Below are 25,173 nucleotides of genomic sequence, written 5' to 3' on the forward strand. Positions count from 1 at the left end.
TGGGCCAAATCAATCTGAATCTTGAACACAGCTTCTTTAATACTAGTTAATCTCTCATCCTTTTTAAACACCAATTCTCTGCAACTATTCAACCCAGGTGGGCCTTTTAAAACAGTCTTATACCAATAGAAAATATACAAATAATCATTGAGTAACCCTCTTTCTGGCTCCAATGTTTTAGAATACAACTGCAAGACAATGTCAATATCTATACTACCCTCTCTCGGCCAATTTCGCAAAATCTGACTCCAAACATCTTTACACAAAAAGATTAATCGCTCCTTTTTCAAATGTTTTCCCATGCCTTTCCTAAAACATTCATCAAAATGACCAACCATGTAATCCAAAGGAGTTTTACCTCCCTCAGCCATCCTTAGACACAAAACAACAAAAGACCACAAGCACAATTTCAGCAGGTGCAAACACTATAGATTAGGATTTAAAAGTACACACTGGACAGATTGCAAAACCCACAAATCTCAGACACTACATACAGACAAATTCCACACGTTATATACCCACGTTTTACTCTTTACTGGAGCTCAACAGTCTTTACTGAAGCCTCCACCACAACCAGACAGAATGAAACAAAATATCACAACCATAATTTATACTCACAATAGACCAATGCTCTCCTCCAATTCTCCACCAGCACCTAACTTCTAGCTATTTAAAACAAAATACCACAGAAGGGAAAGGTTTGCCACCACACAAAAGGTAAAACAATTTATTGGCACTTGGAGATCAGTAGATACTTCCACACTGATCCTACACTTTGGCAATCAATACTTACACCACAATCTACCTCCTTTCAGTTCCCAGTTCCTTGCTTATGTTCCCTAGGGGCCCGGTTCCTGAGTTTTGGCAAGAAGGCTTCTCTGGGCAGAACCTTTGCTACTGGCTCAGCTAACACAGGGAGGGGGTCCTTTCTCCCACTCGCATCCAAAGATTTGGACCGGTCAACGAGGCTCCCTTTTTAGTGCACTTTTCCCTATATTTTATACTTTACCTGTTCCTGAAGAGATGATTCTTTTTCTATTTTTTCCCCTTTCCTTTTTCCCCAGTGAATTTTCAAATTACTAAGTGGTCTCACATAGGCTAAACTCTGTTCCTACCACTGAACCAATCCTTATGTTCAGCCCTTCCAATCAAGATGTTGGATGGCGCCAGGGCCTTCTCACAAGGGTCCGCTCAATGCCAAAAACACACAGAGCCTGCAGGAAGATAAGTTCTTCCACTCTTTGCCAATTCTTGCTTGCCTTTACTCCTGGCTGGCTCGCCAAATATGTAACAGAAATTTCAGGAAACTTAAATTTCTAGGACTGACAGAGCAATAGGATTGGCAAGGATTGGCAAGAGGACCTAGTAATTGAAAATCCATAAGTTTATTTCCAATTGTCGACAAAGGAAAACAATGAACTCAGTGGAATTCAAGTTCCAAAAGCTGAGACCCCGAACAAGACAAAATGGCTCTTTTTATATTATTCAAGACAAAGAAGCTTCTTCAATACACCTGATTGGCTAATTACAATTTAAACATACAGAATTCTTACAATCAGAACAGAAATACATGCATACATTAAAACTGCATCATCACTCCTTACCCCCTCCTGTAGGAATTCAGTGGCTTTCCTCCTAACCTTGCTTCTGAATGTCCTTATCTCAGTAGTTTATGTTATGTCTTTTTACTGGTGCCAGCTTCCATCCAGGTCAAGATGCACTCCTTATTCCTTTGCTCTAGTTTTTCCTAAACTCCAAGCCTTTATTTCAAAAACCATCTCTCTGGCTGACAAAGGTGACTCCATCTTTCTATAGTTTTTTTTATTTCAACAAGGAATATTTCCACCACAGTTAGACAGGAAAACTAAAGTATCCTAGATTATCAGAGTTTTCCTGGGTGATATGGAGCAAATATAATTTGTTGTTGTGTGCTTTCAAGTTGTTTCCAACTTATGGCTGTCCTAAGTGTGAACCCAATCACAAGATTTTCTGGGGCTGAGACTGTGTGACTCACCCAAGGTTATCCAGTGGGTTTCTACGGCCAAGTGTGGAATTGAACCCTGATCTCCAGAGTGTTAGTCCCAATGCTCAAACCACTACACCACACTAATGGTAGCAAATATTGTACTTTCTGATATTTCAAGTCATGTTTACATTAATAATTACCTATAAACTGTGGTGCAACATGCCATTTCCCTGTTTCATGAAACACCAATAGATTATACAAGTACATTGTACAAGTCCTTCAAAACATGGAAGAAGACTGGGTAGTTTGAAAGGTGTCATGCTCCAGGTTCAGCTCATTGGTATGTATTGCATGTGAATTTCATTCACCAGGAGAGGGAGCCATTGTTTGTACAAAACATCCCCTTTAAAAGGTGTAGCAACACAAACACATTGCTGATACAGTCAGTAACATAATGGTTGTATTATAAATTTTAAATATATATTTAAATAAGAAAAAAAACCATATTCATTGAGGGAGGAAATTACAAATATTTTAAAATAAGGGAGTGAAGAGCTTTAATCCATGATCTTATTCTGCTCCATTATAGGGAGCTAGAGCTTAAATTAACTTGGTGGACAATTCTCATAAATACTTTGTCACTCAGAATATCTTGTACAAATTCTAACTCATATAATTTTAATGCATTTTTTTTAAAAAAAACAATATTTCCAAATATGGATCATGTTGACTTTAGATGGTTCAGTAGTTTTTAAAGTGCAAAGCACTGATATATTAAATATTATAGCTATGGTTTTTTGTGGGTTTTTCGGGCTATGTAGCCATGTTCCAGAAAAGTTTCTTCCTGATGTTTCGCCAGCATCTGTGGCTGGCATCTTAACCAGCCACAGATGCTGGCGAAACGTCAGGAAGAAACTTTTCTGGAACATGGCCACATAGCCCGAAAAACCCACAAAAAACTATGGATACCGGCCATGAAAGCCTTCGACTTTACATTACAGCTATGCATTTTTTAAATCATAAAAACATACAATTAACATTTTAAAATACAAACTTCAAAAATGAAACTTTTAAAATGTTATGAGGAAAGAGTTGGTTAAATCTCCAGTGTGGGCAAGCTTTGATTTCTAAGTGTTCTAGATACTTTTTCTCTGTATAACTGCATCAGTGCTCCATTATAACTTCTTTGCTTATAGACTTTCTCCTTCATGCCTTGTTTTGCTTTAAAGCATCTTGCTCAAAACCCGAAAAGCTTCCTGATAGCAATGCTCAAGAGCATGCCAAACATGTATTGTGAACATGAGTTTTTCCAAGGCACTTAATTATCTGCTATTCATGTTTTATGCCTTATTCCATAAATGAGCTATGCAGCCTGGAATAGATGTTAGCTATTTATGTAACAGTATACTGCATCCCAGTGTTTATGGGATCCTCTATCACACTAGCAAATAGAAATGGAAAGAATTCAAAATATTTGAAAAATGGTCAAAAACGTGTTTTTTGAATGTTGAGAAATTCTGATGTGAAGAATTCTGCACTGAAGAGAATTGTTGATATCTGGGGCTTTTTCTATGAAAAAAATTACATGTGATTGTTTTGCATAGAAAGTAACATTTTCTGCACAGGAAAATCTTCTACATAGAAAATATGTCGATGCAGAAATATTAATTCCTGTGTTGTTTTCTGTTTTCAAAAATGCTGCTTTCTGTATAGATAACACTAATTTAGTCTGCATAACAACAGTATTTTCTGGGTAGAAGATTGCATTTTCTGTGCAGGAATTAACATTTCTCTGTTGAAACATTTTCTTTACAGAAAATGCTGCAAGGATTTTTTTTCTGCACAGAAAATGCTGTTTTCTGCACAAAATAACCACATGCTAATTTTGTACAGAATATGTCCCGAATTGCAAATAGCCTTCAAAAAATGTGTGGTTTTGAAGACTCTGGCAGCAGGAATAGAATTGCTGAAATTATGTGTTGCTACCTTCAAGAAGAAACTTAGTGAAGAGTTACATCTGTTCTAGCTAAGAGATAGCCTGAGCTTTAAAAGGGCTGTGGCTGCAACACCACAGTCCTATGTAATGTAACATGAGAAACTGAGATACAACTGAAAGCATCATAAAACTTCAGTTAATCTTGTTTTAATTTTTCCATATTATAGCTTCTTCTGATGAGATAATCCAGAAGATCTGGGGCCCAGTCTCTGATTAATAGAGGGATCTTTGTAGATTTATATTCATAATAAACCTCCCGTTGACGCAGGGCTCCACCTTTAATGATTTCTAGTGCACATTCTTCCTTTGGTGCCGCTGGAGATGTAAAAACACCAGAAGTGGCTTTCATGGCACTTTCTAAGGGAGGAAAAAGATCTTGATTTAGTAGCCCTCATTGCTGGAAAGGGTACATTCTTGTACTGATCTGCTAACTCAGAAATAAACCCCAATGGGTTCAGTAATAAGTTTATTGCATGGGGCTTGGGGAAAGGGAATGGGAGCGGAACGGAATGGAAAGGAATGAAAATGGGGTGGAATGGGGAAAACGCATATTATTGCATGGGAAAACGCTGCTGATGCCACTGGGAGTCCCCAATCCGTTCCCCATCCATCCCATAGCAGCCGATTTTGAAGAACGATCTTGAACAGTTCTTCAAAATCAACTGCTGTGCAAAATTGGCGGTATTCGCCCTTGCAATGATATGCATTCTGCCCCATTTTCATTCCCTTCTGTTTTGCCCCTTTCCGCAAGCCCCATGAGATAAACTCAATAAACTTAATCTCAGATAAATGAATACAGCCTTAGTGAATGTTAGTTAAAAAAATTAATTGACCACTTAACTCACCTAGGTCCAAAATACACTGCAGAAGTAATCCAGTTTGAGCCACTTTAACTACTCTGGGTCAATGCTAGGGAATTCTGGGAACTATAGTTCTGTGAGACATTTAGCCTTCTCTCTCAGATTGCTCTGGTGCCACAATAAACTACAATTCCCAGGATTCTCTAGCACTGAGCCAGGGCAGTTAAAGTGATCTCAAACTGGATTTTTTTTTGGGGGGGGGGGCCTTAGGTGTACAGGCGGCCCTTCTCTTACATGGGGGATCCGTTCCAGACCACCACCCCCTGTGTAAAAGAAAAAATGCATAAGCTTGACCCCCATTGAAAGTAATGGGGCTTGTGCTTGCTGCCCACCACATGCGGTGCTGCACACATGCTCATAGAATCATAGAGTTGGAAGAGACTGCACGGGCCATCCAGTCCAACCCCCTGCCATGCAGGAAATCCAAATCAAAGCATTCCTGACAGATGGCCATCTAGCCTCTGCTTAAAGAGCTTCAAAGAAGGAGACTCCACTACACTCCAAGAGAGTTTGTTCCACTGTCAAACAGCCCTTACTGTCAAGAAGTTCTTCCTAATGTTGAGGTGGAGTCTCTTTTCCTGTAGCTTGCATCCATTGTTCCAGGTCCTGTTCTCTGGAGCAGCAGAAAACAAGCTTGCTCCCTCCTCAATATGACATCCTTTCAAATATTTAAACAGGTGCTACAGTCACATGGGCCATTACTTCTTCCGGGGCACGCAAAGCTTATTTCTGACGCGGCTTCCAGCGTATGTTGGAAGCCGTGTATGACACGGATGCACTGTATATTTCAGAAATGAACTTCTTTTCTCTACTAAATACTATGTCACTGAATTTTCTCAGGGGCTCTTTAACACTACACAATTTTAGTACTTTAATTTCACTCTAACTGCCATGGTTCCATCATATGGAATCCTGAGATTTGCAGTTTAGGGAGAGCATTTAGAATTCCCAGCCAGGGAGCCCTAGTGCCTCTTTAACTGCAATCCCCAAGATTCCAGTAATTGTGCACAGTCAAAGTAATTGTTAGAAATTACGGTTTAAAGAGTTTTCATGCATGTGTAGGCAATTGCATTGGTCTATTTTCACTGACCTTACAAGCCTAGCCCTGTCTGTATTGAAGAGAAGCCTGAGATTAAGAGGCTCAACAGATGGTCACAAAGGAGCAGTGTCCCGCCGCCCCTTTCCTTGCTGGATCAGGGCTGCAGCAACTACACATTGCAGCTGCGATCTCCCAGTTTGCCAGTGCTAAAAATAATGGCAAAATGCCGCTCCTTTTAACACTGGCAATAAGGTGCACTTGCTTCAGCAGTGGTAGCTTTTGGCTCCTTTGGCACAGCTTGTTTAAAAGCAGCACTAAAGGAGCACCATAATATCCCCCGCTATGCTGTTGGGTGAACGGCGTGACACTGGTGTCATGGCAGTGTTGGTGCATGTGGCATGCAGACGTCGTACCCCCAGTCTGCCCCAAGGCCAGTGTTAAATGCTGGTCTGTTCAGCCTACATGTCACCAGGCTTGGAAATATATCCTTAACAATTACCCTTCTTTTCAGCACCTGTTTTAAATAAATTATGACAGCGTTCCCCATCCTGGTGCGCTTTAGTTATCTTTGGACTGCAAAGCTCATCAATCCCAGCTAGAATGCCAAATTAACAAACTTTTGGGAGCTAATTTATATTCTGCTGGTGGAGGTGGGTGCTTCCAACCTACAAACAATGCTATATCATTGCTGTGAAGGCTTACTTTTTGGAGCAATTTCTACATCTTGTTTCACCAGAATCAACAAACATCTGTCTCAGTGTAATTTATGAGCAATCTCTGCTTGAGAAAGAGGTAAGTAAGCATTGCTTCTTCACTAATATTTTATAGCACCATAATGTGCAATGATTTGGATCAGAAGAAAAAATGATTATTGAGGTTGAAATCTGAAGGATTTGGGAGCATAGTGGGAAAGGAGGGCTGAATGATAGCAATGATAAACATTTCTACCTGTGTCAATGAGTCCAAGGATACACAGTGTGATGGAAACATTGGTGTTCTGCATGACAAATTCCTGTCTCAAAGAGCTGAAAAATCCATCCAGGGCAAACTTAGTTGCAGAATAGGGAACAGTAAGTGGAAAACCAACTTTCCCTAGAAATAAAGCAAAAATATAGTGAAGGGTAAGGAAATGTAGCTCAAGGTGGCCAAGAAAGCACAAGTGACTCTTGATTTTGTCTCCCTGGGAAACATTTTTCTCCTCCCATGCATGTACTTCCTATTTTGTTTATAAAATGTTTCCAAATTATGTGAGCACTCAAACCCTGAATGTGTGATGCAACTGGAGAGATAAGAAAGTTTAAAAATATATTCCATATCTTTCAACGTTTTCAAGATGAACTGATTTCTGTCTATGTGTATGAGAGAAAGAGATTTGGGATATTAATAGTGATAGGGAATTCTGCCTATGGTCAGCCATGCCTACAGAACAAACAAATTCTGATAGAATACTGATGGCTGATAGCTTCATTGGCAATAGGGTAATCCCCTTGGGTTTTTTGTTTGGGTTCAGCACTCTGGACAACTCCTTTAAATCTCAATCTATCACATAGTTTCAGCACCCTGAATAGTTCCTAAACCCTAGAGCAGATTCACCACCACCCCTCTTGACTAAGGAGTATATCAAACGGAGCTTTTGGGTGGCTTTCTGGCCCAGTTCCGGCTCATTTCCAACGTGACTGCACTTCCAACTATGCGGTTTCACGTCGTAAAGTGAATGTGTTATCAGACACCATTGATTTCTATGGGAGCGCCTTGTGAGGCACTTCAGCAGTGTTTCCAAAGTGACCCCTCATTTTGGTAAAAACGGAAAAAAAGGGACTTCACAGAATTTGCACTGAAGCTCACTTCGATTGCACTGCGAATTGGTCTGCTGTGGAAAAGCACTCCCATGCCACCCTCTTGGCCCCTGCATCCTGCTCCATCATTCCCCTCCTTCTCTTTCATGCCATCTCGCCCCCTCTGCCACCCTGCAACCCATCCCATTGTTCCCATCATCCCCTGCCTTCCCCTGCCTCCCAATCCTTGCCCCAGCGACCTATTCCATCAACCCCTGCCTCCCAATCCTTGCCCCAGTGACCTATCCCATCATCCTCTGACTGCCCCTGCCTCCCGATCCTGGCCCCAGCGACCTATCCCACCATCCTCTGACTGCCCCTGCCTCCCGATCCTTGCCCCAGCAACCTATCCCATCATCCTCTGACTGCCCCTGCCTCCTGATCCTCGCCCCAGCGACCTATCCCATTATCCTCTGACTGCCCCTGCCTCCCGATCCTCGCCCCAGCGACCTATCCCATCATCCTCTGACTGCCCCTGCCTCCCGATCCTGGCCCCAGTGACCTATCCCACCATCCTCTGACTGCCCCTGCCTCCCGATCCTGGCCCCAGCGACCTATCCCATCATCCTCTGACTGCCCCTGCCTCCTGATCCTGGCCCCAGGGACCTATCCCATCATCCTCTGACTGCCCCTGCCTCTCCATCCTGGCCCCAGCGACCTATCCCATCATCCTCTGACTGCCCCTGCCTCCTGATCCTGGCCCCAGCAACCTATCCCACCATCCCCTGCCTCCCGATCCTGGCCGCAGCGACCTATCCCATCATCCTCTGACTGCCCCTGCCTCCCAATCCTGGCCGCAGCAACCTATCCCACCATCCCCTTCCTCCCGATCCTGGCCGCAGCGACCTATCCCATCATCCTCTGACTGCCCCTGCCTCCCAATCCTGGCCGCAGCGACCTATCCCATCATCCTCTGACTGCCCCTGCCTCCCGATCCTGACCCCAGCGACCTATCCCATCATCCTCTGACTGCCCCTGCCTCCCAATTCTGTCCCCAGCGACCTATCCCATCTTCCCCTGACTGGTTCTTCACCCCGATGAAGGATGACAGCTAAGGAGGGGGCAGGGAAGGAGGACAGCATCCAGAGCCCCACTGAGCATGTGCAAAGGAATTGTTGACTCCTCAAAGTATGCTCTGGTGTGGTAATACAATGTGCACTCACTCCCCTTTGCTTGAATCCGCATCAGGTGACTTGCTTGGAATCGAACTGACTTCCCTTCCCCCTCACTTCTGAAGGACAACAGCAAGGTAACCAGGTGTGGTAAAACATCACGTTTTAACCTTAATTCGCATTGCTAGACAGGAGCGACTCTGGATCTGGTGTGGAAAAACATCACGCTTTGCATTGCTAGAACAGGAGTGACTGCAGATCTGAGCTGCAAACCCCCCCCCCCCCCCATGTGTGATAAGGTCCATAGAGCAGCTGCTGCTCTGGAAATGCAATAAAGAAAACTCTCTCTCTCTCTCTCTCTCTCTGTGACTTGAAGGCACCCCACCACCACGGTAAGTGGGAATGGAAAAGAAGCACTCAGTACTGAACACTGGTAAAGTCAGAAAGTTGAAAGGGGAAGGCAGGGCCTCTGTGTTGTGCTATGGCAATCGACATCATACTGGAGAATCTAGGAAAGAGACTGGAATGTCAGATTGTGCCTGTGTACCCAAAACATACAGTTAAAATGGAATCTCAGTCAAATTTTGAACCCACTTCCATACATGGTTCAGGCCCATGGTACTATCTGAATTGAAAGGAAAATTGTTTCTTTGCCCAAAAGTACCCTTTTTATTCACCTTTTGATTCCATATGCTAGCCTTGGAAGTAGTATCCCACATTACTTTCAGGCTGTAAGCCTCATTACTTCTTGAGATGTCTTCCTGAGATTTGCCATGGAAACAGATTTGTTTCCCTTAGCTGACTAAATCCGCTAGATGATTCGGTAAACATCCCTTGGTTAATTTCTGCCATAGAGCTCTAATGCTTCTGGTAGAAACATGTTTAAAAAGAAAAGTTGTCTCTTCTGAAAAGTCCTTGATGCTGAGGAGGCATTTCTGAATCTGTTGATTTGACATCTTCTTCTGCTGTAGCCAATATTGGCTAGATCCAACTATGGTAAATTCCACATTAGGGATGACTCTACCATTAGGCTGGGGTGAGCAAGGACACCCTCTGAAACTGTGTTTGTGACCACTTACCCCTCCAAACTCCCCAATTTTTCTTTTGTTAAGCCACAGAAATGGATGAATTTCTACTCCTTGAAGCATTCAAGAGGTGCAATTCACTTTGTGAAGAAGCTACAAGATCCCTCTGCACTATTTAACACTTTTAAATGACTTTCCCCCCCAAAATTATTATTATTATTTGTAAGGCAGCTTACAAATCTAAAACAGTCCAAGTTAAAACACTATAAATATGCAAAATACAAGTTTAAAAAAACAATTAAAAACATTACATTATTAAAATTTAAAGTTTAAAATTCTTTAAAACAAAAACAAAACAGCATCCCTGTCATGCAAAAGCCTAGCAGCACAGAAACATCGCCAAAAGGGCAGCAGGGATGGAGCCGTTCTGGTCTCCCTAGGGAGGGAATTCCAGAGCTAGGGAGCAGCCATTGAAAAGGCCCTTTCTCTTGTTCCCATCAAATATGCCTGAGGGTAGTGGGACAGAGAGAAGAGCCTCTCTTGATGACCTCAATATTCTTGGGGGCTCGTACAGGGAGATATGTTTCTTCATATAGCCTGGACCCAAGCCATATAGGGCTTTATAAGTCAAAACCAGCGCTTTGAATTGTGCCTGGAAATGGACTGGTAGCCAATGGAGCTGTTGCAACAAGGGAGTTGTATGCTCCTGGTAGCCACCTTCAGTTAACAGTCTGGCTGCAGCTCTTTGGGTCAGTTAAAGTTTCCAAGCACTTTTCAAAAGCATCCCCATGTAGAGTGCTTCACAGTAATCCAAACAGGATGTAACCAAGGCATGTAACCTCCTTCCGACCACCATGGGCTGGATGAGGAAAAACCAACTCAGCCTGAATCCAGAGAAAACGGAGGTACTCGTGATAGGTTCCCCTGGCCCAGGAATGGCGGTAGTTCCACCTGTCCTGAACGGGATCACGCTTCCTGTGAAGGACTCCGTGCGCAGTCTGGGGGTGCTTCTTGATTCGTTGCTTCACCTTACATCTCAGGTGAATGCGACGGTCAGGAACACCTGTTACCAGCTTCGGCTTATTCGCCAGCTGCGCCCATACCTGGCCCAGAGGGACTTAGAAACGGTGGTACATGCTCTGGTAACCTCTAGATTGGATTTCTGCAACGTGCTCTACATGGGGCAACCCTTGTATCATACCCGGAAGCTACAGCTGGTACAGAACATGGCGGCCAGGCTGGTCACTGGTACTTCCAGGACCAGCCACATAACACCGGTGCTCAAAGACCTGCACTGGCTGCCTATTCGCTTCCGGGCACAGTACAAGGTGTTGGTGATTACCTATAAAGCCCTACATGGCTTGGGCCCAGGATACCTGAAGGACCGCCTCTCCCCATACATTCCGCCCCGCACCCTCAGAACTTCTGGGCAGCAATTACTTAGGGTACCTGGGGCTAAACTCTCCTCGACATCGAGGAGGACGTATTCCATCGTTGCCCCAACCCTTTGGAACACGCTGCCCACAGAGCTCCGCTCGGCCACCTCCCTGGCTCAGTTTAGGAGGGAGTTAAAGACCCTCCTATTTCGAACTGCATTCCCCAAATGAAGTCCTAGATGGCCTCTCTCTCTTGCTGACGGCAATTTGGAGAGCTGACCGGGGGTTTTATGATTGTTTTTAAAATGTTTTACTGTATGTATTATTTGTATTATGTTGTTCACCGCCCTGATCAATGGAAGGGCGGTATATAAATAAAAGTTTTATTATTATTTATTATCTTGAGAGGGAGAGAGGCAGGCCAGCAACTACAGGCCCTGCCTGAAGGACAAAGAGCCCTCCTTCCGACCACCATCTTGAGGGAGAGAGAGGCCTATGTGAGAAAGCTGGACTTTCCCCCTTCCCTACTGTCATTCCCTTCTCCTTTTGACCATCCATTAAAAACGTAAGCCCTTCCTCCATTCCATATGCCTCGGTCCAGGCTTCAGAGGTAGAGTAGAACTGCTGGACCTGATCCCCTTCCCCACCACCTCTCCCTTCTCCTTTTGTGTCGTGTCTTTTTAGATTGTAAGCCTGCGGGCAGGGAACCGTCTAACTAAAAGTTTCTATGTACAGTGCTGTGTAAATTGACAGCACTTTATAAGGATGATAATAATAATAATAATAATAATAATAATAATAATAATAATAATAATGTACCACTGTGGCCAGGTCTGACTTCTCCAGGAATGGGAGGCAGTTGGTGCACAAGTTTTAGCTATTTGAAGGCACTCCTGGACTGGTCACCACTGATACCTGGGCTTCCAGGCTCAGTGCTGAATCCAGAAGTACCTCCAACTATGAACCTGTGTTTTCAGGGGAAGTGTAACCCCATCTAACACTGGTTGAATCCCAATTCCTGGATCTGTCTTTTGACTGAACAGGAGCACCTCTGTCTTGCCTGGATTAAGCTTCAATTTATTTGCCCTCCAGTCCATTGCAGCAGCCAGACACAGGTTTAGAACAGAAAACAGCTTCCTTGGAATTGGGTGGAAAGGAGTGATAGAGCTGGGTATCATCCACATACAGGTGACACTTTACTCCAAAACTCCAGATGACCTCTCCCAGCAGTTTCATGTAGGTGTTAAAAAGCATAGGGGACAGGACTGAGCCCTGAGCGACTCCACAGGCCAATGGCCAAGGAGTCGAACAGGTATGCCCCAGCACCACCTTCTGAGAGTGTCCCTCCAGGAAAGACCGGAGCCATGGTAGAACAGTACCTCCAAACCCCATCCCAGAGAGGTGGCTCAGAAAGATATCATGGTCAGTGGTATCAAAAGCCGCTGAAAGGTCCAGCAAAATCAACAGGGATACACTCCCGTTGTCCAATTCTCTGTGTAGGTCATCAACCAAGGCAATGAAAGCTGTTTCTGTCCTATAACCTAAAATCAGACTGACATGAATCTAGATAATCCGTCTCATCCAGGTACGCCTGGAGCTGGAAGCCACCATATACTCCAGCACCTTGCCCAAAAATGGGAGATTGGGGACTGGCCTGTAATTATCTAGTGCAGTAGGATCCAGGGAAGGGGTTTTTCAAAAGAGGGCTTACCACAGCCTCTTTTAGATGTGTTGGGACCCTGCCTTGCTGTAAAGAGGCACTGATCACTTACCTTATCCCACTAGTCCTCCTCTGGCCTGTTTAATAGGCCAGGAAGGGCAAGGGTCCGGAATATATGTGGTGGCTCTCCCCTCTCCAAGGATCCTGTCCACATCCTCAGGCTGCAGAAACTGAAACGTATCCATCAATAATGGACAAGCAGGAGCCAAGGTTATATCCAACAAAACTGAATCAACTCTGGCGTCTAAGTCAGAGGGAATTCGAGGAATTTTATCAGCAAAATGGTGAGCAAATTCTTCACAGTGAGCTGTTGATTGGCTTACATTCTCATCAGGACCAGATCGTAACATCCTCAACCACTTGAAACATCTCAGCTGAGCAATTCTGTGCAGCTCCAATAGTTTTAGTTTTAAAAGTAGTTTTTGCTGCCTTTATGCATCACCATATATATTTCAACTAGTTTTTACCCTGTTTGCAGTCAGATTCACTCTGAGTTTTCTGCCACTGTTGCTCTAGTCTCTGTTTTGTTCACCTCATTGCTGCCAGCTCCTTAGAAAACCAAGGGGCTGGTTTAGCTCCACTCTGTGGGAAGGGGCGCTTAGGAATGATCATGTCAACTGCCCTAGTAGTTTCTCCATTCCAGAGATCAACCAAGGCTTTGACAGGACCACCTGCCAAGGCAGCAGAAAAGTCCCCAAGAGCGATAAGGAATCCATCTGGATCCATAAGCCTCCAGGGGCAGACCATCTTAATGGGTCCCCCACCCCTGCAGAGGCTCTGAGTTGCAGCAAGTCTAAACCTAACCAGAAAGTGATCTGTCTATGATAATGGAACTGTACAAAGCTCCTCCATTCTCAGATCACTGGCATCCTCTTTTGGACAAAATACAAGGTCAGAGTGTGCCCAGCAGCATGAGTGGGACCAGATACCACTGGGGACAGCCTCATGGTTGTCATGGCAGCCATGAAGTCCTGAGCCACTCCTGACACCCTAACCTCAGCATGGATGTTGAAGTCCTACAGCAGTTTAAGCTGAGGAGACTCCAACACCACCCCCGAGACCACCCTGGCTAGCTCAGGCAGGGAGACTGTTGTGCAGACTTCCTGCTACTTCTGATCTTGTTTTAGGTTTTTGGCAGTCTGTGTGGCCCCAGAGGGTGTGAGTGGCAAATAAAATTGGGCCCCAATTTAGGCAAGAGTGAGGTAGCTGGCACAGATGGCAACTATTGGGGAATGTCAGTGCAAGCTCCTCAGCTTGTGCTGAACCTTCTAGCCTCCACCCCCTGCCACATTACAACGATAGAACAATGTGTACCACTTAACCTGTTGCACACCATAAAGTGGCCTCAGGTGTAGCAGAAAACCCTCATCCCATCACCAGAGTCGAAGTAAAATTCCATTGCCAGTACAGTCAGCACCTGTTTGTGGAATGGAGGTGTGGTTGCACTACCTTGGCCTTTACCTCAGAGAGCAAAAGGTCTGGAGCTAACCCTGCCCCACAGTAATTATGAAGTGACTTTGTTCAGTCACTTTTTTTTAGTGGGAATACCATCTAATACAGTCCCTTGTCCCAAGACAAGATATATTTCTAATTAGTCCATAGCCATTCAGTTAGCATTGTGTCACAACTGAGAAAGGGGAAAAGGGGACCAGAGTTCATAATTCCAGAAGTACTAAAGGATATGGAATAATTGTGTGGACACAGCCAAACACCTCACAAAGGATATGTTGTACATACTATATAGGAAAATGGCATCAGAAGCACAGTTCTGGAAAACATCTTGCCCTTGCTGTTGCTAACTAGCATGAACATCTATCTAGAGTTTCTTCAGAGATTATGATTATCTGTGTGGAAACATCCAAACAACTCACAAAGGATATATTATGTGTACTACACAGGAACTTGACATCAGAATCATGGCTCTGAAAAACATTTTACCTCTGCTGTTGCTAAGCAGCATGAACATCTATTTAGAGCTGCTTCAGAGATTATAATTTTCTCTGATGGAATGCGTTTTAAGTGCATTAAAGTTGTGATCTGATCATCAAGTGCAGTGGTCTGCACATTTTCTAGAGTGCGAAGTGGGAGCTAGGTCTACATAAAGTTGGAAGCTGCAACCTGTCAGGTCCACAATCATGTGTGTTTATAGCTATTGTGCAACACATGCAAGTCTTTCCTTCCACACAGTTCATACTCACCTGCCATAGATGAAACTACTACGATACTTCCTCCACTTTTCTTCATCATGGGAAGAGCTGCAACTGTCATGCTCACATAGCTTAGAAAATTAATGTTCAGGAGCTTTTGCACATGCCCAACATCACTGTCAAAAAATGTGAAGTAGGAACTGCCAATATGATTCAGAATAAGCATATCTAGGTTTCCTGAGAAGGGAAAAGGGTTGTTTTAAGTCATAGATGGTGGCATGGACATTGTCATGATCAATTAACCTGGCATCTCTGCTTAATTTATAAAATAAGAGATACTTGGATTATAACATGCATGGAAACTACAGAACTAAGTCTGCCTTTGATGTTTGCTTATCTTGAGCTGGCCCTGTTTTTTTTTTTTTTTTTAAAAATAGCTTTGGAGGACTTTTAGGTAGAGGATACTCTATAGAATGTGCTGGTTACTCCCTAATAGCATGCAACAAGGTATGTGCCCAAAAGATCTGTCAACAAGTTTATCTCACCTGATGATCCTATATTACAAGGAAAGATACTTGTTTCAACCCAAGAGCCTAAATAAATATCAGAGAAGTTCTTGTGGATTGCATTTGAGTTGTGAGCAGTGCCAATGGCAACTTTGTTCACCCTGGCTGAAAACAACTCTCCAGGATTTCAGACAGGAATGTTTTCTAGCTCTGCCTGAAGATCTCCCATCCAAGTACTATCCAGGTCCAACCCTGCTTACCTTCCAATATTGGATGCCATAAGTGAGTTGAGAAAGGATGTAGCTATGGGGAGGGTTATGCAGGTATTGCCTGTGCAATAGGAATCCTTCTCTCCACCAAAAATGAAATTTTCCTTCAATCCTAAAATGTCTAAGCACTGTAGTAACTTTAGTTGTGCATTTAGAAATAGAGTTTAGGCATCCAAAGAAAAGGGGTAGGCAAAATTGCCAAGGGAATTCAAACACAAATATAGTATCTAGATGTAAACTGTTTTCACTGTCTCACTCTGGAATGTTAGAAGTTAAGACTAAAAGAAAATTTCATTTCAGGGACAAAATTCCTATTTGGCAGCAGTGCCCATAGTTTGTCCCCCCCCCCCCATGGGTACACCCCTGGGATTGAGAGTGCATGCCATGATGGCAGTGGGGCAGGCAGAACTAGGTCTTAGATCATGTGAATGCTCCGCCCTAATTCAGCACTAGTACACAGTCAAAGTGCAAACTACTTTTGAACTTCAAAATTTGCAGTAACAGAAGTAAGCTGAGGAGAAAGGGAGGAACAGTAAGAAATGGGACATTGTAAAAAATATAAAAGTGAGATGACAGGATGGTGACTTGATCTATGGGTGGTGGGTATGTTGATCTATGGGGGTTGGGTGGGGGAGAGCACAGAAGCAGGGTAACCTGTTTAGCACACTCGCGGCTTCTTGTTACAAAACAAGATTACCCTGTCCAACCTACTGTAGGCACAAAAGGACACTTAGGTGAAGTGGGAGTCTGTCCATATTCAAACAGAACAGGGCAGCTTAGAAGAAGTTTTGTTACTTGCATTTTAGAAGAAGGAACTGGCAAAACCACCTGTGAGTATTCCTTGCCTAAGAGAATCCTATGAAATTCATGGAGTTGTCATAGTCAACAGGCAATTTGATAGTACACACACACACACACACACACACACACACACTTCTACTTAATCTGGCTGGAGAAATGGTACAACTAAGTTGGGCAGAAATCCTGATACAGGAAGGAGTAAGATTTTCTCCAACTGGAAAGCATTTTTAGATGAAGATTTACATCTCTTAATAGTTTTCCTTCTGCAGAACAAAAGCTCATAGCAGTGACAGTACACACGGCCTACAGAGAAATTGAACCCTGTTGGCTAGAAAATGTGGGATAAAAATATTTGTTTATTTTATTTTCCATTGGCGTATCAAAGTGCAAGTGCACAAATGTCTAGTGGGTGAGAGGGCTTTGACTGGAAAAAGACAACAGTCCTAAGCATGCTTGCTAAGGAGCATGAATAAACATACTTAAGATCTTGCCTGCAGGGACAAGGATTATGAAATGGTTATGGAGAATAGAGCACACCCTTAATTGCCACCCTGGAGACATTATAACAGCTGGTAGTGAAACAGCAATGATTTCATTGTGCCAAAAGAAAAAGTATAGAACAGATACTGATGAGATACAGTGTCCATTGCAGCTTAGATGGCTGAAACAGGATTGAACTTCTCCCATTTGGGCTTCTTCCAAATGAAAGAATTAGAACTCCTATTGTCCCAAGGCAGCCTAACCAATGGCTAGGCTATTTGTAGGGTCTTAAGAAGTGTAGTATAATATGTATAAAGATGTCATTGTGAGAATGGTAGGGTTTAGACAAATGCATGGAGGACGAGTTGCAGGACCATTCACTTCATGGCTATTTGAGGAACCTATAGGTGTACTGGAGAGAGTATGCTGTTGAGTTCATGCTCAACAGGGCTGTTTCTCAGCTCTAGTCTGTGGACTCCAAGAAGATATCTACTTGGCCACTGTGGAAAGCACTGTAAAAGCAGACTATTTGAGAGACTGTATCTTCCCATACGAACCACCTAGAGCCCTAAGATCCTCAGGAGAAGGCTTTCTCTCGGTCCCACCACCATCCCAGACTCACCTAGTAAGGACACGTGGGAGAGCCTTCTCAGTGGCTGCTCCCACCCTGTGGGACTCCCTTCCATGGGAGAATAGACTGGCCCCCTCACTGCTGGTCTTACGCAGGCAGGCAAATACATTTTTGTTTAAACAGGCCTTTTGAGATCTGGCAGGCTTGGTTTTCTTGGGAGATGAGAGGATTGGAGCGTGGCTTTGGCGCGGCTTCCAGCCTCTTAGGACACATGAATACCTCCAAAGTGACCCGAAGCAGCTTTATTTTGGCTTGTCTGTTCAGGCCCTGAATTTGAGAGATGCTGAATCATATTCCCCCATGCAGACCTGCCTGTGATTTGAGATCTTCTAGGCTGTCCTCTCTGTCCCACCACCATCACATGAACATCTGGTGGGAACAAAAGAGAGGCCCTCTTCTGTGGCTGCTCCCAGACTCTGTAACAGTGGTGTTACTAGGGGGTGCAGTCAGCATCAGGTGACACTCCAGAAATGGGGTGACACCTGGTCAGGCCCTCCTCCTGCTGTGAGGTGTGAAGGGATGAATATGCCGCTCTTGACTTTGTCATGGCAGCATCATCTTCCTGAAGAGTAGGCCATGGAGGTGGCAAAAGAGAAGGGCAAATGTGCTCTTTTGGCCACCTCCACTCCCGCTGGTACCTCCCCACTGGGTGACACCAGGGGTGAGGATGCCACTATGTAGTAGTGAGCTCTGGTAGTGCAGTGGTTAAATGCCTGTAATGCAGCCACTCACTCACAAACCATAAGGTTGCAAGTTCAATAACAGCAAAAGGGCTCAAGCTTGACTCAGGCTTGCATTCTTCTAAGGTCGCTAAAATGAGTACGCAGATTATTGGGGGCAATTAGCTTACACTTTGTAAACTGCTTAAGTGCACTGATAAGCAGTATAGAAATGTACTTGCTATTACTATAGTGCCCTTCCCAGAGAGGTTAGACTGGTGCTGTCCTTGTTATCTTTCTGCAGGCTGGTAAAGAGTTGGTATTTTAAGGGAAGAAGCAGGCCTTGGAATACTGATTGTTCAAGCTATATGGGCCTTGCAAAATGTACTGGATTTTCTATTTATTGCTTTCTTTTTAATGGTTTATTATAGTCTAACAATTTTATTATAGTTTAATTACATTTTTAAGTTTTGTATACTGTTAATTTTTAGCTATTCTTGTTTCAACTGTTGTAATCCACTTTGAGTCTCCAATTCATTCAGGGGTTTCCACTGCCATTTTGAGAATGTGTTATCAAGTGCTATCTTTTCTCCCATTGCGGTTTGCAGAAAAGTATCTAGCATTCTTTTCTGCTTTTGAAACTAAGCACATACAGAGCAAGCAAACAAAAACAGGGGGGCAGGCTGATTGCTTAAAAGAAAAAAAATTCATCCAATTTGTCTATTTTTAAAAATAATACAAGACATCAGTTTCTTATTTTCAATTTTGAACATTTTGAGCAAAAATGGGTCTTGCAAATTCAAACACACTTGCTGAGACAGAAAAAAAGAAAAACCCTTGCCACCTCAAAATGAGGAGAAAGTCTTTGTGCTTTCTTATTTGTTGTGGGAAGATGAAATAAAGATTTACATCCCTAAATAGACTTGATAGGTTTGGGGTCTGACCTAGAAGGCATTCCTTTACTGTGCTTACCCCATAATTCCTCTGCTTTTTTCACAACCAATTGAGCAAATATTATGTCTTCCATGCTGCCATTTATGTACCTGGCAGAGGCTGCCCCCAGTTCCAAGCACCGAGAGACCACCTAAGAAAGATAGAAAAGGGAGATTTCTGGAAGTTCATTGTGCTTTTAGTCCCTTCCCTTTGAATTACTGCAAAGAAACAGTTGGATAGTTTGTTTTACAAGGATTCTCTGGACAGTACATTTTTGGTCTGTCTGCTTAACGGATCAGTGTTATCAGTGGGGAATTTCCACTGGAAAAAAGTAGCTTTTTAAAACTGTGCAGCTGATCATGGAGCTTCATTTGAAAAAAAACACCCACAAAACACACAGTTGGTTTCAATGTTGTTTTTAAAAGATGAACATTAAAGCCTGGGGATTTGAGGATCTGACATTTGAACCTAGTCCCTCCCTGGCGCCACTGCAAGGCTTGAAACTTCCACAAAAGTACTGGAAACTATGGCTGAGAACCTGCATGAAGTTAGTGGGGCACAAAGTCCTATTGGTATATATATGTGGAAGCCAGGATGATGCAAAGCAAGGGCAAAAGCATCCATTTGGGTGACAGCAGAAGGGAGCTTTCTTAGTAACCCCCCATACTGGCATTTGGGATGACTGGTGCAGCTGCACGTGGGTGCCCTTCCAGAACCCATTGTGCAGCATTGACAAAATGGTTGCATAGATACTGGATACCTGCTTATGCAATGTAGTTATGCTAGAATAACCCCAGTATACTAGTAGAAAGCCACAAAAGGTTTATGTCCTTTGAAAAAAAATTTTTTTTACTATTGTCATCATATTTTACACTGATCAACAGGTGCCTCAGCCCAATTTAGTGGGATTTTAAAAAAATTATCTGGGTAGGAGAGGAATCCCAAAACCACCCATGTATATTTACGGCGCTTTATAAATAAAGCTAATAATAATAATAATAATAATAATAATAATAATAATAAACTTGCCACACAGGCTTCAGTTTTGTAAATGCCCATAGCTAGGTAGCATCAAGATTTTTATATCCCATTTATAATATGGAAAACAAAATTTAAACGCTATTTAAATCTGAGCATGCACAATGAATACAATTTTCTTTTCTTTTCTTTTCTTTTTTTTGGTTTTGTTTTATTACAGCAGTTAACCATATCATATGTGTTAGTTATAGACCCTGTAAATTTAATTCACTGCTCACATAGACAGAATCCTGGGTGCATATGTACTCCCTTCAAACAGATTGCATATTACCAGACTGATGTGGATGCTTCTAGTTCGTTTTCCTGAATTGTGAAAAATTTGGATGGCCAAGATAATCTGGAGCTTTGTAATTATAACATGTCCTGTTTAGTCATATTCCAGTTTCTGAAAACTTCAGTTTATAACAGTCTCATTCACTACAGATAGAGACTCCGTAGTAAGTGTGGCAAATCCCCAACTTCTCTGCTGTTTGCTTGACACAAAAATAGTTGTAGCTGATCTTCAGTTGGTCCAAGTGACAGCCTGAGTTGCTCAAACTAAAGCTGATTCTCAGCATTGGCAGTGGGGGAAAAAAGCCTCTGATTTCATTCCCACTATGATTTTAAGCAAATTGTTGATCAGGTTATATGACCGTTGTTCCCATCTGAAACCGGTTCCGATCCTATTATAATCAGTTTCAATCAATGAAGTGAGGCAATCACAAAAAAAAACCCGCTCTTTCCTGACTCTAGTTTTTGGCAGTTCTTTTTTTTTTTTTTTTTAAATCTATTCCAAAGTGTGTTCAACAAGTGGGAATGACGGATCTGAATCACATCATTCTGGATGGGAGTTACTAATGGCAGAGGGGTGTTTACCATCCCCGCCTCAGTTTTTGGTAGATCCACCATCCCCCCCCCCCAAGCTCTGCCTTTGTGCTTGTCATGTGACCTATGGGTACATGATTTTTTAAAAGAAAATTGATAGAAGATTTGATTAATTGATTTTGCAACTACTTGCAATTACTCAGCAAGCAAGGCGATCAGGCCAATGGCAGCTCAGTGAGGCAAGTAGTTGAAAAACCAATGAATCAAATCTTATATCAATTGTTTTTTTTAAAATGTAGTTTCCAAGCTGGGCTGCCACTTACGTCACCGATGATGTGCAGATGATTGATATGCATTTTGAAGTGGTGCAAAGTAGTAGGGACGACAATCATGCCAAAAAAGAAGTGATTACAAGGGGATAATGAAAAGATCCACTTTCATAGTGGGAACGATGGACCTTTTGGAATCAATTTACTGACACGGAGCGAAGGTGAATCGCAAACTGGTTTAAATGTAAATGGGAATGGGGCTTCTATCTATAGCAGTGGTTTTTAGTGTTGTTGAAAGGCACAGAACACACTTTGGCCAAGATTCTACCTTGTCATAGGGCAGGATACATAACTGCAGGAGGAGTTATGTTCCATCTGTACTATAAAGTCTCTGTACTGGATACCATGGTAGGGTGGACCATTGCTAAATATCTATGGCCCACACTTTGTTGCACAACTTCAGTGCACAATGTGATCTGCTTTGACCCTTTTCATGTTCCACACTAGGGTCTCAACACAAGTTACACTCAGGCTCAGTTACAGAATGAGTGAAGGCCCACTGAAGATCTTTTTACACTTACATCAATACACATTGCACATGCACATCTACATCCCCACGTCTGCCTTCATCATCTGGATATGACTTGTTAGTTTGAAACCAACTATTTGCGATCACATTTATTTAATGAATGTACAATATAGGACAGGTATACATAGCCCCCACCTCACATGTATATAAAAGTGCCAAATGTATGGTGTGCTAACATTCTGAGGATGCTTTGAGTAGTCTTGTATTTGTGAACTTCTCTCACTTGAAATCGCCACATAGTTTTATCCATCACTTTGCAAAGCTTTTTAAATAGGCAGTGGTAAATAAATAAGTTTTTAAAGGGGGTGGGCATTGCATTGGTGACATCATGGACAATGTGGTGACAGCTCATTCATTTTGGGAAATCCCCTTTTCAGCAGTCATATTCCAGCTGGAAGCATCTGTATACATCCATTCTAACATACATACTTACTCTTTTACAGCTGTACGTAAATTGTAAAAAATAATAATTAAAACATGCTGTTGGGTATGTGTTGTAAAATATGTCACCCAATACAAAGGACTTTGTTCCATCTGCCTCAGTACAGATATTTATGAAATATGCAGTGCTGATTTCTTTCCCTTCTTCCTAGTTTATCAAAATATACATAAATATGAATTCCATGTTCACTTATTTACACAATATGGTTGGAAGAGTGCATCTAAAGGAATGTGCCTGGGGGAGGACATGGATATATGAACATTTGACATTTACTTTTTGAAGCTTGGCTTCCGTCCGTGCAGTGATCAGTATGTGGGAACCCATGCTTGCCAGGTGGTATGCCATCTGCTCACCAATTCCAGTGCTTGCCCCAGTAACAATCACATGCTTCCCTCTCAGCATTTCTGAAAAGTAAGATACAGGTATAGCTATGTAAATATATCACATTAAATCTCTCCCCCATCCCAAGTAAGTCTCTTAAGGGCAAGAAATTCAAAAGGATAATCCTGACATTTCAGCCTGCAAATCATCTGCCTGGTCCCAGTAGTCATCTGATCGAGCCTACATTCTCCTCTCAAAAAATTGTCAGGAACAGGAATTGCTGACATTCCACAAAGAGGCAAGCCAAGAGAGATGACTGTTTTTCAAAACACCCTCTCATTGAACATAAGAGCATGCATTCCCTTTTTTAAAAAAAGCAATTTTGTGTATTTGACTTTATGGATGTTTTGAAGTAGCCGTACAATGAGATAACAATCCTTCTTGATTTTTACACTGTTAGAACCCCCCCCCCCCCCCAAAAATAAAATAAAATAAAATAAAATCCAGAGAAAGTATCTAACTCCTTGGAACATTCAAGCAGCAAACCTCACCTGTTTGCTGGGGAGGGGGAACAACAAAGTTGCCTGTTACTTAATGTATTTCAGAGCCTTGCCAAGCCATCTATTACTAGCAGTGCACGAAATGCCTAGACATGTTTCATTTTAGGCTTCACACCAGTCTTTTTTTTTAAAAGCCATTCCAGCACAGTCCCTTCTCTTCCCCCTCCACTCTGCTTTTCTTCTAAAATGCCTTTGCTTAAGTAACTTACCCGGTTTAAAGTCTTCCTTTCTTGAATAAAAACAGCCAGCCAGGACCAGCGCTATCAAAGGAACTAGAATCTTTGGAAAGAGACCCATCCCACTGGAGCGTCAGGAAAAAATAAAGCATGAGAAGCAAAAAAGGGAAACAAAAAAGTCTTGTAAAGCTGTTCCAGACAGAAGGAACAATGTCAATGCTGTTTAAAAAACAACAACACTGTGCAGAGAAGCGGCAACTTCCTCAAATGTCCAGGCTCCTGACAATTCAGGATATTTGTGACAAGGGTTTCATTGCAAGTCTCTGATTCACCTTTTGTCAAGAGCTGATAAACCTTGGCCTATGGGACAGCGTCACTTTGGATCCTGGCTGTCCCATTTCATGTTTCTTGTCTCTAGATTTAAAATAGAGAAATTTGCACGACACCACCCTGAAAGAGGTGTGTCTTTGCTGAAAAGCATCAAGTTTCACTTCAGAGAAGATCCCAGGCTGCCTGCTCCAGGTGGGCTCCTGCTTTTCAACTGCAGTGTTCCCCTCTGCCAGCCACAGGCTCCTCCACATACACCTCACAGTGGATGCTCCTTTTAACAGGAAAATTACATCTCCCACCCCAAGGAACTTGCAGTCAGAGTGCAGTGCAACAGCAGAGGAGGATACAGTAATGCACTAGGAATTTGGAGCCATTGGATGAAGGGAAAAAAATTAATTAGCAGATGTTAAGAGACTGAGTCAACAGGCATGGGTTGGCTGCCCTGTGCTTTAAGTCCCTTTTGGGAATTCTTGAGAGTCCTGCTGAATTGACAGTCTCCAGGGTAATCTGATGCCCTCATATTGGGGGTAGCAGGTGGCCTATGAGCTGCATTCCCTGGAGGCCTCTCTGAGAACCCCAAAGCCTCCAAATCCATAACAAAAATAAACAATTTTCCTGCCTTATTTATTTATTTATTGGCAAAAAAAGAGTCAACCCTCAAATGGCCAAAATCATTCCAACTTGGCAATATCTCCCAGTTTTCCAGAGCTCAACAACTGTCCAAAAACTTAGAAAAGTAGACCAAAAGGTCAGGCAAAATGGTGGCTGGAAATGACATGATGCCACTTTCAGATGATGGTGTAGGCTGTGAAAGTGTGTTTTTCAAAGGTAAAATTAGCCTCACCCCCAGCAGTTGCCCACACTTGCCTTAGATAGCAAAGTGTCTGAAAATTTGATATGCCCTTCCATGCCTATCGTGGAATAAGTCTTTCTAAGACATGCTAAACATATTTGTCCTGATAGAAATTAATGAGCCAGAGATCTATAGTAAATGTGTTATAAATATTTGAGAGGTTCAGTCTACATGCTGATAAACCATATGCAGCTGAAGAGTGCACACAGTACTGCAGCCAAGAGCTGTCATAGCACATCAATGTGGTATAAGGTTGCCAGGTTAGGAACAAATATTCCAGACTTTGTCATTGCTGGATGAAAAACTGAGACCTAGGGATTGTCTCATGTCATATGGTAGAACCCAGTGATATTACAGTGGACAGCCTCTGGTGATGCCATTAAGCATGATATATTAAAAATCACCCAAAGCTGTCCAAAGTGTGTCAATTTAAAAT

At 42.8% G+C, this 25,173-nt stretch overlaps 2 protein-coding genes across 2 annotated transcripts in view; one reads left to right on the forward strand and one right to left on the reverse strand.

The window, feature by feature from the left end:
• Positions 1–25,173, forward strand: part of LAMB3 (laminin subunit beta 3) — a 198,082-nt gene that overhangs the window by 15,431 nt on the left and 157,478 nt on the right. The gene's annotated exons all lie outside the window — the stretch shown is intronic.
• HSD11B1 (hydroxysteroid 11-beta dehydrogenase 1) lies at positions 1,370–24,181 on the reverse strand. Its single transcript, XM_089514435.1, has 6 exons — positions 23,588–24,181; positions 22,771–22,901; positions 19,395–19,506; positions 15,128–15,313; positions 6,810–6,953; positions 1,370–4,319 (listed from the first exon to the last, which is right to left on the reverse strand). The coding sequence occupies exons 1-6, from the start codon at positions 23,673–23,675 to the stop codon at positions 4,099–4,101; spliced, it is 882 nt and encodes a 293-aa protein (XP_089370561.1). The 5' UTR covers positions 23,676–24,181; the 3' UTR covers positions 1,370–4,098.

Source organism: Sceloporus occidentalis, unplaced genomic scaffold (genome assembly GCF_023333645.1).
Source record: "Sceloporus occidentalis isolate IW3139 unplaced genomic scaffold, rSceOcc1.0.p SCAF_3, whole genome shotgun sequence".
Classification (NCBI taxonomy): Eukaryota; Metazoa; Chordata; class Lepidosauria; order Squamata; family Phrynosomatidae; genus Sceloporus; species Sceloporus occidentalis.

Bases quoted from the DNA above. Each gene is read 5' to 3' on its own strand.
- HSD11B1 (XM_089514435.1), bottom strand. From the start codon at position 23,675: ATGGGTCTCTTTCCAAAGATTCTAGTTCCTTTGATAGCGCTGGTCCTG. The intron at 22,902-23,587 runs GTAAGTTACTTA...CTTACTTTTCAG, and splicing joins AAAGGAAGACTTTAAACCGG to AAATGCTGAGAGGGAAGCAT. The intron at 15,314-19,394 runs GTAAGCACAGTA...TTCCCTTCTCAG, and splicing joins AAAAGCAGAGGAATTATGGG to GAAACCTAGATATGCTTATT.